The 18922-nt window shown below is 55.0% G+C and overlaps 1 protein-coding gene across 2 annotated transcripts in view; it reads right to left on the bottom strand.

Annotated features, from left to right (window-relative positions):
• Nucleotides 1-3548: 3548 nt before the first annotated feature.
• RGS10 (regulator of G protein signaling 10) overlaps nt 3549-18922 on the bottom strand; it is a 44440-nt gene continuing 29066 nt past the window's right edge. The window contains exons 4-5 of one of the 2 annotated variants that reach the window (XM_056121043.1): nt 16108-16251; nt 3549-3901 (exon numbers count right to left, since the gene is read on the bottom strand). In XM_056121043.1, the coding sequence (XP_055977018.1) occupies nt 3755-3901; nt 16108-16251 (291 nt within the window). In that variant the 3' untranslated portion in view covers nt 3549-3754. The remainder of the gene's footprint in view (nt 3902-16107; nt 16252-18922) is intronic. The other variant, XM_056121042.1, reaches the window with a different exon arrangement.

The raw sequence follows: 18922 nt of genomic DNA on the forward strand, positions 1-18922 counted from the left end.
ACGCTTCCGTCGGCACCTGCCGTGAGACATTGAGCACAGCGGGAAACACAGTGACCAGACCATGTCCGCAAGTTGGCTGTGCTGGCCCCGAGCTGACCAAGACTGGCCCCCCGGGCTGCAGTTCCCAGCAGGCCCAGTGAGAAGCTCTCCCTCGGGGTTACAGCGTCTGTCCCAGTTCCCGCCCCACACAACAGGTGTGCACGCCACAATGTCCCGGAAGTCACAACACAGGGCAGGAGAGAAAGAACACCCGCAGAGCAGGACACAGGAGCGGAAATCGCGTCTCCACTGAGAGTCATGCGGTACCCGCTGTCCTGGTATTCCTGGGGAAGGGGAAGTGTCCATGAGCTTCCAGGACAGGCCACTCACCCGTCTCCTTTCTTCAAGGGGTGGTGGTGAGAGGCTCCCTCACCCAACTGTGCTCAGGGGTCCCTCCTCAGGGAACCATAGGCGTGTCGGGCTTGGAACTAAGGTGGGCGTCATGCAAGGCAAATGCCTTCAACCCTGTTCTCTCCCGCTCCATCTCCTGCCCTCTTCCCCCCTCCCCCCTCCAGCCTGTCTCCTGCCTTTCCTGCAGCAGATTTAGGCGAAGACCCAGCTCCCATCCTGACCCCAAGCCCAGATGCCGCCTTCGTCCCTCTGCCCATGTTTCTGCCCACAGCGCTGGGCCGGGGACGCAGTCGCTGCCCACTGAAGACTACTACGCGAGGACCAGCAGGCACTTCTCGGCACTTCAGCCGCTGGAGCACAGGCGTGGGTAGGCGGGGCCGAGCCTGAGCACCGTGTGTGCGGGAGACCCTCTGTCCAGGTGGGACACTCCATCCTGGGACACACACCATGCTCCCCTCAGGACTCACTTCTCAGCCTGGAGCCCGGCCTCGAGGGTCGCAGGCTGCTCTTGGGACATCTTTGTCCACAGCCCTGGGCATGCTGCCCGGGGACCATGTCCAGACTTGGCCTGGCCCCCCAAAGGGTGCTGGGCTCAAGGGACAGGCGGTTGGGTCCCAGCACCATGCCACAAACCCAGTGAATCCGGAGCAGCTGTGGGAGTCACATTCTTGCCGTCAGGTGAGACGAATCTCTGTGCTCCCGCTCTCTAGAGGGTTTTCACTGGAGGCAGGTGTGTGTGTGGGGGGGGGGAGGGTGCTGTGTGGGTGCGCGGGGCGTCCTGCCAGGCCTCAGAGGAGGCAGGACCACGGGCACAGCAGACTCTGGGAAAGCCGGGCAGCTGGGCAGCGTGGAGCCGGAGGGCTCCAGCCTCTGGGAGATGGAATCGGGACTCCTACTGGCAGAGCAGGAATGCATGAAAGGCTGGTGAGAGGCAATAGTGGGTGGAGGGGTCTGCGGTTAGACAGAGGCAACGCTCACACTTACCTGGGATGCAAGCACGTGCCTCGTCACATGCAGCCGCCATGGCTGCAGGCAGGAAGGTGGAGACACTGCAGCCTGTCGGGCACAGCCTGGTGCCGGAAAGACCAGCTCACCCTCCCCTCCAACCCCTCAGCGCCCTGGGCAGGGGGTGGGGGGCACAGAACCTTGTGCTTCTTGTCCTTCCCTTTTTGTTTGTTTTTTTAGACTTACAATTTTTTGTGCTTGGGTTTCAATTATACAATGATCAAGTACCCATCCCTCCACCAGTGCCCATTCTCCACCACCACGGGTCCCAGCATCCCTCCCACCCTCCCATCCCCCCCATCCCACCCTGCCTCTGTGGCAGGGCATTCCCTTTTGTTCTCTCTCTCCTTTTGGGTCCTGTGGTTTGCAAGAGAGGCATTGAGTGGCAATCATGTTTGGTCTATAGTCTACTTTCAGCATGCTTCTCCCACCCTGGGAGGATCCTCCCAACGCCCTTTATTTGGTGTTCCTTCGTGCCCAGCTGCTTGGATGCGGAGGGGCGGGAGGCGCAGAGGCCTGGTTGGGACAAGGAGAACACGGGAGTTGGAGAACGAGCCCCTGGAGAGGACGGAGTGTGGGCTCAGTTCTCCCCCGAGACCCCTCCTTCTCCTCGGGACAACGAGAGGACAGCGGAGGGTCTACCGCAGGCTTAGAGAATGGGGGTCCAGCACGAGGAGGGTCATCAGCAGGGTGAGCCCGTGACTGCATCACCCCCCAAACAGGCCTGGTGCCTCGTGCTCACTGCACTCCCCCCTCTCCCTCCCCAGTGTCCTGGTCTGGTGCGAGGCCCTCACTCTCAACAGCAAGGTCAGTCAACGAGAAACTCCGGGGGCTCCTAGGAACAGAGGCTGGTGGGTGGCTGAGTCTGTAAAACAGGAGGGACAGGAGGCAGTGATGAGAAGGAACTGGATGGAGCCCCACTCTGGAACTGGGGTACCCAGGCAGGCTAGGTCAGCCTGGTGAGCAGGCCTGCACTCGGACCATCCACCCAGAGGACAGACTTTCCAAGGAAGTGTGTCTGGTCTTCCCCTCCCCCCAGCGTGTCTGGTCCCACCAGGGGGAGATTGGGGGCCAGAGGGAGCAAGCCCAGCAAAGGAGGGGTGCAGAGAAGGCTTGGGGGCTGGAGCGATAGCACAGCAGGTAGGGCGTTTGCCTTGCATGTGGCCGACCTGGGATCGATTCCCAGCATCCCAGATGGTCCCCTGAGCACCGCCAGGAGTAATTCCTGAGTGCAGAGCCAGGAGTAACCCCTGAGCATCACTAGGTGTGACAGGAAGGAAGGAAGGAAGGAAGGAAGGAAGGAAGGAAGGAAGGAAGGAAGAAAGAAAGAAAGAAAGAAAGAAAGAACAATAGCACAGCGGGTAGGGCATTTGCCTTGCACACCACCAACCCAGGTTCGATTCCCAGCATCCCATATGGTCCCCCGAGCACTGCCAGGAGTAATTCCTGAGTGCAGAGCCAGGAGTAAGCCCTGTGCATCACTGGGTGTGACCCAAAAAGCAAAAAGAGAAAAAAAAAAAGAAAAAAGTCTTGATGGTGCACCGCCAGATGGGCTCGGGAGAAAGGGGGACCCACTGCAGCTTCTTCATGGACAGAGGCCATGGCTACACACCCCCATTCCACACCACCTAGCACTGCCAAGGGACCCCAACAGCCCCCCATTTGTCTTCTTCCTTCCTTCTTTCCCGGTTGTTCCCATCAGATGAACTATTCTGTTCATCCGTGCAGCATGAAATGAATGTCACACGTCGCAAGCAAAAGCAAGACAAACCCACACCCCCAAAAGAGGGTCCCAGGGAGGCAGTACAATGGGGCTTCCCACATCCGTAGAGGCCCCGGGGATGAGGTTTCTCTTCCCAGCACCGAATTTGCTCTCGAGGTGCATTTATGCCCCCCTCCCGACCCGACCCAGGGGCCCGAGTCTGTCTGATCACCTCCTGCTTATCCGCCCCAGAATCTGGGGGCTGGTCCGACCCCTCCCGTGGTGCAGGGAACACGGTTCAGGCAAAAGGAGGCTGCACGTTCCCACCGAAGGACCTAGTGATGTTTAATCAACTGTGCGTCAGTCACCAGTGCCCGGGGTTCACGAGCTTTTGTTTGCCACCATGTGAGTATGTCTATGTATATCTTGTGTGTGGGGGTCTGAGTTCTACAATCAGAAGAGTAATTTTTTTTAAAGATTAGCAATCATGCACAACCTACTTGTCAAAGCGTTAATGAAATACACTTATCCCGCAGAAGGGTTTTGTACATCTCCATCCTTAGATAACAAAGCGTCTAGAAGCCCCATGGTCCCGAAGGCGGATTCCTTCACTTATGAAGGTGGCCAGTCCTGCCGGCTCTGGGGGAGGGGAGGAACTCAAGTATTATAAATTCTCGAAGCTCTTTTGGCCGCTGTCTGGGCATCCGGCGGCTCCTCTTCCTCTTCCTCCGTTTGCTTGTGCTTTAAGAACAGGTCCGACTTCAAGAACCGGCTGTAGCTGTCGTACTTCATGAGGTTGAAGATCTAAGGGGGGAGTAGAATGATGCAGCTCATCAGGCCAGGCCCACCCGTCCTGTCCCTACACACCAGCTCGCTGCCCTGTGCCCAGGAGTCAGCAGTACACACAGTGGGCCAGCCACAGGGCCTCCTGAGGCTCCCGCCTGGCATGCTTCGGGTCCTCGTTGGAACGGCAGGATCACGAGCTCCCACCCAGCACCACCTGGCCTGGGCCCTGCTACCAACACACAGACACATGGACACACACACACACAGATACAGGCATAGATACAGACACACACAGACACACACACAGAAACATACAAAGACACAGACATACAGACACACACAGATACAGGCATAGACACAGACATACACAGGCACACACACAGAAACATACAAAGACACAGACATACAGACACACACAGACACACACAGATACAGGCATAGACACAGACACACACAGACACACACACAGAAACATACAAAGACACAGACATAGAGACACACAGACACACAGAGATACAGGTATAGACACAGACACACACAGACCCACACAGATACATACACAGGCACACAGACACAGACACACACAGACACAGACAGCCATATAAACACACAGACACACACAGACACAGACATACAAACACACACAGACACACACAGATACACACAGACACAGACACACACAGACACAGACAGTGATATAAACACAGACACACAAAGACACAGACATACAAACACACACAGACACATACATAGGCACACAGACACAGACACAGATAGACACAGAGACATATACAGACACAGAGACATACAGACACATATAGACATACACAGACACAGACACACACACAGATACACACACAAATACAGGCATAGACCAGAACACAGACACACAGACGCAAACACACACACAGACACACACAGATACACACACAGATGCAGACACACAGACTCACACAAGAAAGCTGTGAACTGGTGGTCAGAGAAAGAGGCCGGTCGGCAGGGCATCAGCTTCGCACACCACTGACACAGGTTCACACCCCGAGCAGAGCTGAGAGTCAGCCTGGGCCGGACAGGGAGTAGACTCCCCCAAGAGCTCGGTTACCCCATGAGGTGCTGACACTCACCCCTACAGAACCGTCCCCATCTCTAGAGGGCCTCTAAGAAGGCCAGACAGAGCCTCTGGGCGGCCCAGCTGAGGCCCACCCTGCTGCTCGGACCACCATGCCTCCCCGCCGCCTCAAACAACAATTCTGATGCTGAGAAACGAAACAGGCTTCCACTCGATAGGGAGGGGAGTGTCGTGACAGTCTCAGCAGGAAGAAGCTTCCAGAAGCCTCTTAAGGGCAGTTAGTTTCAGGTTCACACACCTGCAGCCTGTAGCCATGTGGGCCATGGGGGGTGAGGCCAAGGCAAGCTAGACGGGAGGGGGAGGCCCCACTGGAGAGCACGTACCCTTGTACCCTCCAGGGAGCCCACCCCTCCGCAGTGCAGTTCCCAAGAACCCACCCCTCAGCCAGGGTACCCCTGCCATCTCCTCCCTCCCCCGCAGGATGGAGAAGGGAGAGGAAGAGAGGAAGGTGCTTTTCTACCAGGTATGGGGTTCGGAGCCACCGGCCTCCCTGCCTCCCTCTCGGAGACCTGCTCACCGCACCCGGGACTCTGCAGCTCAAACCCCACCCGCTGCCTTCACTCACTGTGCTAACCCGGGTCCACCAGCGGAAAGTTCCAGTCGTGCTGAGAATGTCACACGGCCAGGCGGGGTTCTCAAGCGGGTGGGAAAACCCTGCCGTCCTTGCAGCCTAAATCTGTACTAAGTCAGAGGCTGGTCCAGGGAACGGTCCGGGATGGGGTTTTCTTTAGGCTGTGGGCAATGGCCCAGTCTCCTGGGGGGTCCCGGGATGCCCTGCCCCATTCTGGGGAGAACCCTGAGCAATGAGCTGGGAAAAGCCCCCCAGCACCCCAAGAGAAAATGAAAATAAAGAAGAAAGCAAGCAAGCCTCCTAGGAAATCTGAAGCTCATCCCCAGGGAGGCGGAGTTCCAGCCGCCAGGGCTGCACCACCACAGCACTGGGCAGACGCAGGGACAATGTCCCTGTCCCAGCACCCAGAGCCCCAACGAAAGGGACTTCGTGGCGGGGGGGGGGGGGGTCAGGGTGCTATTCTGCAGTCCAGACCTGCACCTCCACTCTAGGTCCCCCACATCGTGGCCACAGAGGGGAAACCCCGCTGCCAGGGTACAGTTCCCCAGTGTCTACGCGCAGAGCGGGACATCCTGTTTGCCTGTCACCCTTCAAAGGAGGCGAGAGGGTGCAGGGAGGGGGAGACCTCGCTGCAGGCTGCCCCCGCCACAACCAAACTATTTCACAGGTGTGGCTCCCTGCAGACAGGGTGTGAAATCCAGCACCCACCCCCCCCAGGCCCGACCCCCTGCCAGGACAGTGGGCGCTGCTGATCACAGCCCGGCCGGCCACCGTGGATGAGTCCCTGACTTCCGGTGGGTCACCAGAAAGCCCCACCGAGCAGCACAGAGGCCGGTGAAAGAGCAGGGAGGCAGTCTCACATGGACACACACTCAGCACATGCACACACACACACTTGTGCAGACACACAGTGCACACATATGTAAGTATATCTATATACATACAATAATGCCTACACAGACCACATACACATGCACGTGTACTCATCCATGCACACATATGCACTCACATAAGCACAGATGCACAGGAGTGTATATCCACACAAGCACAGACACACAAACGCACATGCACACAGTTGCACAGAGACACACCCACCCATGCACATATACATACATGCACACACATGCACACATGTCTTTTTTTTTAAGACTTTTTTTATTGAATACTGGTGAGACAGACCCTTACAAAGCTGTTCACGATGAGTGTTCCAACACCTGTCCCTCCACCAGACACACACGCCTTCTGACCCCGTGCTCCTTCCTCCTGGCACCCCGGGGTGGGGGGACTATCTAGTCAGGGGCGCACTGCTCACCCTGTGCTAGACTGTCCTTGCGTCACGTCCACAGCCTGGGACCTGCTTCTGTCTACAACGTAGGCACTGCCAGCAGTGCTTGGGCCCAGTGACGCTGGGTCCCTACCAGTCACACCGATGGTGCTGGGGTGAGACACAGCACGGGGGGTGCAGGAACCAACCTGGAGCCTGAGCCTAGAGGCGAGACACACACTTTCCCCTTGGTCACACCCACAAAACCCTGCCCTCATGTCTCTGGGGATCAGGCACCAAGACCAGGGGGCCGGGGAGGGGGCGGCAGGTCTCCTGACCCATCTCTCCCTGCGGGACCCCAACGTCACATGCCCGCACTTCTGTGGCGTGGAGTTCCCCTGACCTCCCCGCACATGAATCACCCCTGCAGAGACCCCAGCTCCCAGCACCGGCCCCCTGAGGTCCGGAGCTCCTGCCTGCCCCCAGGACGAGGGGCGAGGTCTGCAGTGCTGACCACTGCCAGGAGCGGAGGGGTGGAAGCCCCGCGCTGCAGCCGTGCTGCTGGCCAGGACACAGCCCGACGTGGCATGAGCCGGAAGTTGGCATACCAGGGCCAAGGCCATGGATTCTGGCGTTTTTCTCTTCTCTGCCGGTTCCTCTCATAGTTGGATGTCGGGAGGGGGCTGGGGGCCACACTTGGTTGCCACCCTGGAACACCTCGAAGGTGCGAGGAGGGGTCTCTGATGCGAGGCCGCCAGACTCAACTGGGGGCAGCGGGGGTGCCAACAGGCACCACATCTGAGCCACAAGTCTTGGAATTCCCAGCCTTGGAATGTGGGAATATAAGTTTAGGGGGGGGCATCTGTCAAGCAGTGCCTGAGTACAAGTCCAGGGGTCCCTCCCAGCCGCTCTCGGCCATCCAGGTCGGGGTTCAATGTGACAAGAATGTGCCCGGCTGCTGGGATGACGAGACGCCCTGGTGCTGCTGGTGGTCAGTGCTGGGGGACCACGTGGTCCTGGCTTTCAGAGTGGGCTCGGCGGTGCGGCAGGCCATGCGTGCACCCAGCCCCTGTCCTGTTCTCCTCGGGCCCCGGAGAACTCAATCTTTCAATGAAGACAGAACTAAAACAGGTGTGTGTGTGTGTGTGTGTGTGCGTGTGTGTGTGTGTGTCTTAGGAATCCTAGAGCATCCTCAATGCAACCAAATATGGCCAGGAAATGTGTGTTTGTGTCTCTTCATGGGAAATAAACATCCCCAAAGGCCAGTGTAGCAAGAGTCAAACCTCTATCTCTCTGTCTCCATCTCTCTACCTCTGTCTCTGTCTCTCTCTCTCTCTCTCTCTCTCTCTCTCTCTCTCTCTCTCTCTCTCTCATACACACACACACACACACACACACACACACAAACACACTCAGCCTTTGGTCCCCCGGCACCTGCGCAGGTAGCCTTACTTGGAAGCAGTTGTTGGTCTCAGGTGACTCTGGACTACACTGGGCACCAGGAGGGACAGACCCTTCAAAGCTGAGCCCAACAGCTAAGTGTCAGATGCATTCATGCCCCGTGCCCAGCCCCACACTCCTTACAACCATGAGTGCCCGCCATGGATGCGTGGAAAACGGAAAGGTCACGGCTACTGAGACACAGTGTGATGGGCCAGCCAGCCAGCCAGGCCGACGGTTTCTATCCGACCCAGCCAGCCCTGGGGTGCTGGGCCTGGTGGAGTCAGTCAGAGGAGGCAGACAAACGCCCCATGACTTCACTCCAACGTGGCTGATAAAGAAACAAAGCACAGAACAAACAAAACTAAACAAAAACAAACTCGTAGATGGCAAGAACAAACACTGGTTTCCAGAAAGGAAAGGGGTGGGGGTTGGGGACGTCCGTGGTCCAGTGTGTGTGTTGGGGGGGTGGACACTAGATCTTGGGGACCTGCCGTAGACAGGCTGATGTATAACACTGTGCACCTGAAACCCACATAACCTTATAAACCAATCGTTACTCTCATTTCAAAAAGAAACTTCTGGAGGCTGACAGCTGAGCTGGTCGGCACTGGAGGATGGGCTGAGACCCTGGCTTCCATGGCCAGCACAAGATGAGCAAAAGGAAAAGATGAGGCGGAGGGAGAGAGGGCACAGGGGGGAAAGGCTACGTGTCAGGGAAAGTTGGCATGCCTGGAAGCCGGGGAAGCAGTTCCCATTCGGCGGGGGAGGGGGCTGGTCTAAGACTCTCGCTCCGGAGCTGTTGGAGAGAACCAAGGTCTCCTCCAAGGGGACTCAGTTCATGCTCACTCATTCACTATGAAAACAAACACTGTGGGCTTTTCTTCTTTTTTTTTTTCTTTAATGGCACCCTATTCCTACTGGCACTGTCCTCCCGTTTGTTCATTGATTAGCTCAAGCGGGCACCAGTCACGTCTCCATTGTGAGACTTGTTGTTACTATGTTTGGCATATTGAATACACCATGGGGAGCTTGCCAGGCCCTGCCGTGCGGGCGGGATACTCTCGGTAGCTTGCTGGGCTCTCCAAGAGGGACTATTCCATTCCTACTAGAGCATAATATATATATATATATATATATATATATATATATATATAATGGCAGGGCTGGAGTGATAGTATAGCAGGTAGGGTGTTTGCCTTACATGTGGCTGACCTGGGTTCTATCACCAGAGTTCTATAGGGTCCCCTTAGCACTGCCAGGAGTAATTCCTAAGTGCAGAGCCAGGAGTCAACCCTGAGCACCACCGGATGAGGCTCAAAACCTCCCCTAAAAAAATGATGGCAAGGCCGGAGCAATAGTACAGGGGATAGAGTGCCTGCTTTACATACGGCAGACTGGGGTTCGATCCCCGGCATCCCACAGGGTCCCCTGAGCCCTGCCAGGAGTGATCCCTGAGCATTGCCGGGTGTGGCCCCCAAACAAAAACAAACAAAATGATGGTGCCAGAGCTTCCAGAAAATTCTATGAAACCAGGATGATCTCCTTCTGGGGGGCAGCACCCCCGGCAGGGCATGGGGTTTCTGGTACATGGACTAGCATGGGGACCCCGCAGGGCCGGGGACCAGGCACGGCCTCAGGGCATCGCTCCAGCCCTCAGCATCTGAGGAGATGCCCTCTGACTCGGAGCTGGCCTCACCGGAGGCTTCACCTCACCACCACACCTCAAGCTGTCTTCCAGGAAGAGAAGGAAGGAAGTGGGGCATGGGCTTGGAGCAACAGCACAGCCCCATGGCCGGGAAATGGGAAACTCAATCTGCGGTCGGCAGCTTTCTCATCTGGAATTGATTCAACATTCTGGAGCCAAGACAGCTGTGGCCCAGCAGGGTTGGGGCCACATCTGGCAGCCACAAGAGGAACTGGTGAGCACGGCAGTGGGATGGCAGAAAGAGGGGGGTGGTTTCTGCTGTGAGCTGCGGGGAGTTTGGGGGAGAAGGCGCCAGCCCTTACCCGGAGGTCAAGCACTGACTGGGCCTGCCTGTGCACAGGACCGTGGGTCCAGGTGCCGCCGCAGCTGGACTGTCTCCCTCCCTCCCTGTGTGTATGTGCGTATGTGTATATGGTGTGTGTTTGTGTGTATGTGTATGTGTGAGTGAGTGTATGTATGTGTGTGAGTGTATGTGTGTGCATGTGTATATGTGTATATACGTGAGTGTGTGTGTGTGAGTATGTATGTGTGAGTGTATGTGTGAGTGTGTGTGTTTGTATATGTGTTTGTGTGTATGTGTATGTGTGAGTCAATGTATGTATGTGTGTGTGAGCATGTGTATATGTGTGTATGTGTGTGCATGTGTATATGTGTATATGTGTATATGTGTAAGTGTGCGTGTATGTGTGAGTGAGTGTGTGTGTTTGTGTGTGTTTGTGTGTGTATATGTGTTTGTGTGTATGTGTATGTGTGAGTGAGTATATGTACGTGTGTGTGTATATGTGTGTGTATGTGTGTGCATGTGTATATGTGTGAGTCAGTGTGTGTGTGTGTGTGTGTGTGTGTTTGTGGTGGTGGTGATGGGAAGGGGGGGAGGGGCTAGGCCTGCCCAGAGACTGCGGGACCCTGCTCAGGACAGAAGCCCCTCACAGCCCTGTCCACTGCTGTCCGAGGGGCATCTGTCCATGCCAGAATTCAAACCCCGCACTTCCCACATGGAACAGACAGGGTTCCCACTGGCCTTTGACCTTTGGGAGGTGTGGAATGTGATCCCAGTGTCCCTCTGCCTGCACCTCTTCCCTGTGACGGAAAAAACCTGCCGGAATCTGGCTCCAGGGAAGCGCGAGACACCGGGTGTCCCAGCCACAGCGACGTCAGGGGGGAGGGGCCCCGCGGGACCCCTGTAGGCCGGGAGCCCCTCCCCATGACTGGTGCTCACCAGCTCCTTTCCATCCACCGCCCCCCCCCCCCCCGTGTCAGGTCAGGAGGCGCCTCTCACTTCCTGGGGTCTGGGGAGGCTTGGGGGTTCCTTCTGGTGGGGGGGTGGCGCCTCCACCAGTCTATGTCCTCCCCAGGTCTCACTTAACCCCCATTGCCTCAGCCGGGGGGAGGTCGGCCTGCAAGGGCCCCAAATCTGCCCTTCTATCATCTTGGGGACCCGAGAGAGCTCAGGGGCCCAGGGGTCACTCCCGGTGCTACTCGGCCACCCAGACCCAGGAGTGTGCTACTGCTGGGGCCTTTATGGGGGGCACCGAGGTGGTCCCTGAGGTGCTCAGGGATGTCCAGGGCTATCCCAGTGAAGCTCAGGAGGCCGAGAGGTGCTAGGGAGAGACAGAGTGCCCTGAAGGCAAAGCACGTGCCTGACCTCCGTGCTGTCCCCCCAGGCCCCAGAGTCCCAGGATCGAGGAAAGCCTAAGGCGGCCCCAGCTCCTTCCCACTTGCTCCTGCTGGCTCAGGCCCCGAGCCATGGCCTCAGGCTGCCCTTAGCAATAAACGTGACCTTCCCACCTGCACCCCTCTCCGTGCCACTGCAGATTCCCTGCTCCCCACCCCCAGCACTGCCAGGGGTGACCTTCAACGCTAGATGAAGGGAAAAAGAGGTTTGCTATACAGACCCACGGTGGAGTAGTATGCAGCTATGAGAAATGAAGGGATCTACAGTTTGCTCAGCTCAGACTGAACTGGAGGGTTCATGGAAGCTGAATTAGTCAGAGGGAGGACAAAGAACAAACAATCTCACTGGTTTGTGGTCTGCAGAGATACCAAGCAAGGGATAAACAGTATCAGACACTAAGAAGCCCTTGGCCCTGCCTACAAGAACTGACAGGAGAGCAACTAGGCAGGGAATGACAGGGGGACTAGAAATGACAGAACAGCTGTGGTGGAGGGTTGGGCACTTTGGTGGTGGAAAGGTGTAAAACCGTAAATGTCAGCACATTTGTTGCAAATGTTGCAAATAAGTGACCTACACTGTAACAATTAAACTGGAGATCGGTTGGTTCGTTTGCTTTTGGATCACACCCAGTGATGCTCAGGATACGCTCTTGGCTCTGCACTCAGGATTTACTCCTGGTGGGCTCGGGGACCATGTGGGGTGTTGAGAATCAAACCCAAGTTGGCCACATGCACGGCAAATACCTTAGCCACTGTACTACCACTCCGGCCCCAATTAAACAAAAATGTATTTATTTATTTATTTATTTGGGAGTTTAGGGCCACACCCAGCTGTGCTCAGGGCTTACTCCTGGCTCTGTGCTCTGGATCACTCCTGGCGAGTCTCAGGGGACCCTAGGTAGTATCAGGTATGGAGCCCAGGTTGGCTATGGTCAAAGTAAGCGCCTCACCTGCCATTCTATCTTTTCGAGCCCAAATAATTAAAATATTTTTCTTTTAAGCACCTTGCCTGCTGGACTATCGCTCAAGTCCCAATGTCATGCTTGTCACTGGCACTCTCACTGTCCTCCCATTGTTCATCGATTTGCTCGAGCGGGAAGACAGTGATAGTGACAACCATGACATTGGGACTAGAGCGATAGTCCAGCAGGCAAGGTGTCTGCATTGCGTGAGGTTCATCCAGGTTCCATCCTCGTCACCCCACAGGGTCTCCTGAGCACCGCCAGGAGTGTTCCCGGAGCACAGAGCCAGGAGTGCTCCCTGAACACCACTGAGTGTGGCCCCCCCAAACAAAACAAATCATGAAATTGCAATGTGGCTGAGTAGTACGACTGCCAGCCCCCCCCCCCCCCCCACCACCACCACGATAACAGAACAAAAATGGCAGAGCAGTCAGGGGCCAGGAGATGTGTAGAACATAGGTGGGTCCTTCTGTGCCTGGCCACTATGTAGCCTGCAGGAAGCCAGCATCTGGTCGGACACCCGCAGGGGAGCTCAGGGACATGGCAGGGCCAAACTTCTCCAAGATGGATTGGATGCTGGTCCACAGGGCAAGCAAACTTCCCTATCTAGTGTATGGTTCCCCCTTTACTTTCTTTGGGGGTCGGGCTTGTGTCCTATGGTGATGCTGGAGGAAGGGTCATTCCCTGTGGTACCTGGGGACCAGGCAGCGTTGGGGGCAGAACTGTGGTTACCTGCCCACGGCCTCAGCCTGGTTTTCCCCTGAAAGGACACCACCAGCTGGCCCCATGAGCTCTGCCTTTTTCTCCCATCAGAACCGACGCTTCCTCGGCTCTGCGGAGCAGTTCTCTGAAGCCTCCGCCAAAAGCCTACAGGCACAGGCAGATGATACTGGATTCACAGCTGGGTGAGTCTTTCCCTCCACGTTTCCCTCCTTTGTGCCAGCTCCGCGTCCATAGAGGACTCGCGGGTGAGTGCCCGCCTCACATGAGTCTAGTTCTGTGTGGAGACACGGGGACTCTGACCTTGGAGCCTTGGGGAGCCCACGGGTCCATCTTGCCCGTCCCGGACAGTGGGGTGGGGGCCGCAGGCAGGGGCTGCTGGTCTCCCCAGGTGGAGCAAGGCTCATGTGACGGGCTGGCCCCTGCCCTGGGCTGCCCAACCAGTCAGTGCCCTGGGAGGATGCTCTTGTCATCAGCATGACAGGGTAACACAGCGCCCTAGAGATCACGGAAGATGGGCAAGGAAGCATGCCATGGCGCAGAATCCCCGTTACCGAGACGCCGCCAATGCAGGGACAGGTTCTCAACCCCTGGGCTGTACTTTAAAGCCCTGTAGGAAGCTTCCCAACGCTTCTGGAGTTTGGGCCGTGGGTGTGACGGGGCTCAGTGGCACAGCACCTGCCTTTCATGTCGGACCCTGTGCTTGACCCCTGACACGGCACACAAATGAATTCTAAAAGCAGGGCCAGAGCAACAGCACAACGAGTAGGGCATCTGCCTTGCCTGCGGCCGACCCGGGTTCGATCCCTGGTACCCCATATGGTGCCCTGAGGTTACCAGGAGCGATGCCTGAGTACAGAGCTAGTTAGTTAGCTAGTTACACTGGTGGGGGTGGCCCCTCAAACAAAGCAAAAACAAAACGAAAATGAAAAAAAATTCTAAAAGGTCTGAGGAAGTGGCCCAAGTGTGGAGCACACGCCGCGTAAGGCCCTGGATCCGATCCCAGCACTTCACAGCCCAGCACCCACCATCATACACGACGCTAGGAGCCCCCAAGCAGCGCAGAGTGTGGCCCCCACAACAATGCAAAAAAGACTCTAAGATCTGGGAGCAGGTGGCCATGGTCATGAGAGCTGCTACCTCCCAGTGCGTTCCACCACTTGCCTCCACAAACCCACGACCAGGAAACCCTTCCTGTGTGCATTCAGACACACAGACACACACACACACACACACACACACACACACATTTAAAAAAAAATCACTACCTCCAGTCCCCTGAGCTTCTTAGAACTCCAACCCCCAAATCTGATTCAGAATTTTTGAGGGAGATGCTCTGCACAGTGTCAGTTAGAAAATGTGCTAAGCTTCCATTTGTTCTTGCTGTCTGGTATTTGTTCTCCATCTCTGCTGAGCACAGGTGAGGCTTCCTGGAAGCCGGGCACTTAAATCCTCTAAGTGATTTAAAAGCAAAACCAAAAAGTGGACGAGGGGGATGGCGTGAGGGTCAGAGCATTTGCTCAGCACAGGCCTGAGTTTAATTCCGGCAGCACAGAGCCCTCTGCACCGCTGGGTCCTGACGGCCCCCAGCCACTGGGCCCAGATTCTGGACAGTCAGACCAGGGAGTAGCTCCTGCACAAACATCTTACGGCTACCCAAAGCTCTGCACCCCGAGTTTCCAAAGGGCAGCCTCAACACCTACAACGTAGCCCCCCCTAAAATGTTTTTGCAAAGCAAAGCTCAGCTTCCAGGCAGGGGCGGGGGTCCCTCTCGGGTGGAGCCTGGCTAGTAATTTTGTTTGCTCTGATTTGGGGGCCCCATGCTGCAGTACTCAAAGACTACTCCCAGCTCAGTGCTCAGGGGTTCCTCTGGTGGTGCCCAGCCAGGGAGCCATGCAGTGCCAAGATCAAACCCAGGCTTCCGGCATGCAAAGCCTGTGCCCAGCCCTTTGAGTTCTCTCTCCCGGCCTGTCCACTTTTTAAAAATTCATTTTTACTAAGACACTGTGATTTACAGAGTTGTTTACAAGAGAGGCGTTTCAGGCATATACTGCTCCAGGGCCAATCCCATCACCTCCCGATGACCTTCCGTGCACCAATTCCCAGGTTCCTCCTGCCCCCAAGGCTGCCCCCTAGGCGGGCATCTAACAAATTTCTTTCACATTGCTTGCTCCAACGAAACTCAAAGGGATGACAAACGGGACTGTCAGAAAATAAATCAATAACACTCAATTTCCCGTGACTGAGTGCTGTACGATTTTGACCTCTCCCTGCCACTGACTTTGAACCTAAGCTTTCCCTTCAGTGCAATCTGCCGCTGAATCAACCTTTTGCACTGTGACTCGGGCGTCTCCTTACAAGCTTCCAGACACCGGCCACTGGATGGTGGTGGCCATGCTCAGAGACCTACAGGAGAACAGCTCCGGGGGGCGGGGAGGGGGCTCTACTTTCCAGATCCTTCCACCAGCCCCTCTCTGCAGCAGTCACCACAACCCACCATAACCAGGGGTCCCTCAGTCCTGGCCTCCTTCCTCAGCTGGGGCGAGACACGGGACCCACAGTCATGTGTCTACCCGCTGGGTCCCGGTTGTGTGTCCCCAGGTCTGGAGGAAAGGCCAGCCCAGCACCTGGCACCCTGGCCTCTCCTTCACCCAGCCTGGCATCTCTGGCAGAGCATCTTCTGTACACACTGCCAAGCATTTGTGGAACACAAGCCCGTGTAAGTCGGGGTGGGGGGCCTGGGGGACTCAGGGTACCTGGTCCTGGAGCTTCTGAAACATCAGGGGGTGTGGCTCTTCAAGGATCTTCTCATTGAGCCGGGACTGGCCCTCGACGTTGACCTGAGACGAGGCCTTGCTGGACAGGAAGGTCATGTAGATGTCCTTGGCCTTTTCCTGCATCTGGAGAGACAGAGCGAGACACTGTGACCCCCGGCAGGGCGAGGGTGGGGGCTGGTCGGCCACCGGGGCTGTGGCCGCTGCTCAGAGCTCCACATGCATGGGCTACAGTAGGTACCCGCCCTTCCGCCCACACAGCTGCAGCCACATCTGCTGACACAGAACGGGAGGCTGGGGATTGGGCAACCGAGATGGCAGGACTCCTGGCCCAGAGAGAGGAGCTCTCTGCACCCCGGGCCCACCCGGTGCAAACATAATCCAGGAGTCTCAGATTCCACTCTTAAAAGGAATGAAGAAGAGATGAAGTCATGAACTTTGCTTGTAAATGGATAGACATGGAGAGTATCATACTAAGTGAAATGAATCAGAAAGAGAGGGACAGACATAGAAGGACTGCACACATTTGTGGAGTATAAAATAACATAACATGAGGCTGACAGCTGAGGATAGTAGATACATGGGACAGATAGATTGCTCCATAGCTGGAAGCCTGCCTCATGAGCAAAGGGGAGAAGGCAGCTGGAATAGAGAAGGGATCACTTAGAAAAAGATGGCTGGAGGAATCAGTCGGGATGGGAGATGTGTGCAGAAAGAAGATAAAGGACCAAACATGATAACCTCTCAGTGTCTGTATTACAAACCATAATGCCCAAAAGTAGAGAGAGATTATGGGAAATCATGTCTGCCATGGAGTCTGGGGGAGGGTGGGAAAGGGGGGGTATACCGGGGATATTGGTGTGGGGAATGTGCACTGGTGGAGGGATGGGTGTTTGATCATTGTGTGATTGTAACCCAAACATGAAATCTTGTAACTATCTCATGGTGATTCAATTCTGTAGCACTGTCTTCCTGTTGTTCATCGATTTGCTCGAGCAGGCCCAGTAACGTCTCCATTGTGAGACTTCTTGTTACTGTATTTGGTATATTGAATACCTCACGGGTAACTTGCCAGGCTTTGCTGTGCAGGCGAGATACTCTCGGTAGCTTGCCGGGCTCTCCAAATAAATCACTGTCACTGTCACTGTCCTCCCACTGTTCATCGATTTGCTCAAGTGGGCCCAGTAACGTCTCCATTGTGATACTAGTTGTTACTGTGTTTGGAATATCGAATACATCACAGGGAGCTTGCTAGGCTTTTAGTAAAACTTTATATCCAAATTTATAACCTTTTTAGAAATGTATATCTCAAAAAAAATGTTGCTCTTTAAACCAGTTTTTTTTATTTCATCCATTATTTCAAATCATAAGTTTCCCAGATGTAATAATTCCAAACTGAAGCAAAAACTAATGTATGCTTTCAGACATGAAAAGAAGCCCTTGGTTTTCACTAAACTTTCAGATACCAGCCTAAGAAAACATTCGAACTGCCAGTGTCTATGAAACACGAGGAAATATGTCTTAATTTAGTCTGGGTATCTTCTGTACCTGTTATAGCGAAGAAGCCTGATTTATCATTAGACTTCGCTAAGAAAGTAGCACATGTTGGGCCAAGCTCTGTGCCATCTCACACAGCTCTTACCTCAATTCTGTTTCTTGTCCCTAACTCCGCAATTTCCCTTGATAGTTAAAATAAATAAATAAATAAATAAATGAAGGCGCAGTGCCCAGCCAGTCTCGCACCGTCCTCTGCTCCCCTAGACCCTCAACCTTCCTCCTCCCAGCCCTCGGGAACCCAAAACTGCATGGACACATCCATGCTACAACAGCATCCCTTCGTACCCCCAGTTTCAAGGGTTCGTGAATTTTTCTTTCTCCTCAAATGTGTCTATTTTAAGACTGTACAAATGGATAGATCAGAGACTGAACTGTATGAGCAGTGACGTAACATCCTATGTGCACGGGTATGGTCAGACTAACGGATTATAAAGAATACTGCTGGCTGAAAAATGACAAATTGGGTCAGATCTCAATATCTGGCATCCTAAACTCAAATTTTAGTGCCAACAAATCTTTAGGAATAATGGTGAGTGAAAGATTTCTTGCCCCTGCTCTGTCAGACGGGGACAGAAGTCCTGGCAGAACACAGAGCTCATTTAAACCTCCTCCAGCCTCACTGATGGGGAGCTCAAATCAATGTTTCTGACAACAGGGCTGGAGTGATAGTACAGCAGGGAGGGTGTTTGCCTTACATGCGGCCAACCCGGGTTCAATCCCTGGCATTCCATATGGTCCCCTGAGCACCACCAGGAGGAGTTCCTGGGTGCAGGAACTCACGATCACGATCACGACCACCCTGTTGTTCGTCGATTGCCTCGAGCAGGTGCCAGTAACGTCTTCTTCGTCTTAGCCCTGAGATTTTTTTTTTTTAAAAAGTGCCATATTCAAGGCTTTTTCAGGGTTAGGAGAATGAGACCCATCATTGTTACTGGTATTTGGCATATTGGGTATACCACGGGGAGTTTGCTAGACTCTGCCGTGTGGGCAGGTTACATTTGGTAGCCTGCCAGTTTGTCCAAAGTAGGAATGAGATGATAAGATGTCATTATTATTCGTGGCCGCGCGCTTCTGGGAGCTGAGTGTGATAATCTCTGGATCCTGGCCGTTGTTGGAGTTACACGGCAGTTGGTGGGTGTAACTGTCTAGTTACTGGCAGGTCCAGTCCCAAACCGTGCAGGCTTGGAGATCTCAGCCCCGGGTCCCACACACCTGGGTTCCTCTGCCAGTTCTTTTATGT

This window comes from Sorex fumeus, unplaced genomic scaffold (genome assembly GCF_029834395.1).
Source record: "Sorex fumeus unplaced genomic scaffold, SorFum_2.1 ptg000043l, whole genome shotgun sequence".
NCBI classification, from domain to species: domain Eukaryota; kingdom Metazoa; phylum Chordata; class Mammalia; order Eulipotyphla; family Soricidae; genus Sorex; species Sorex fumeus.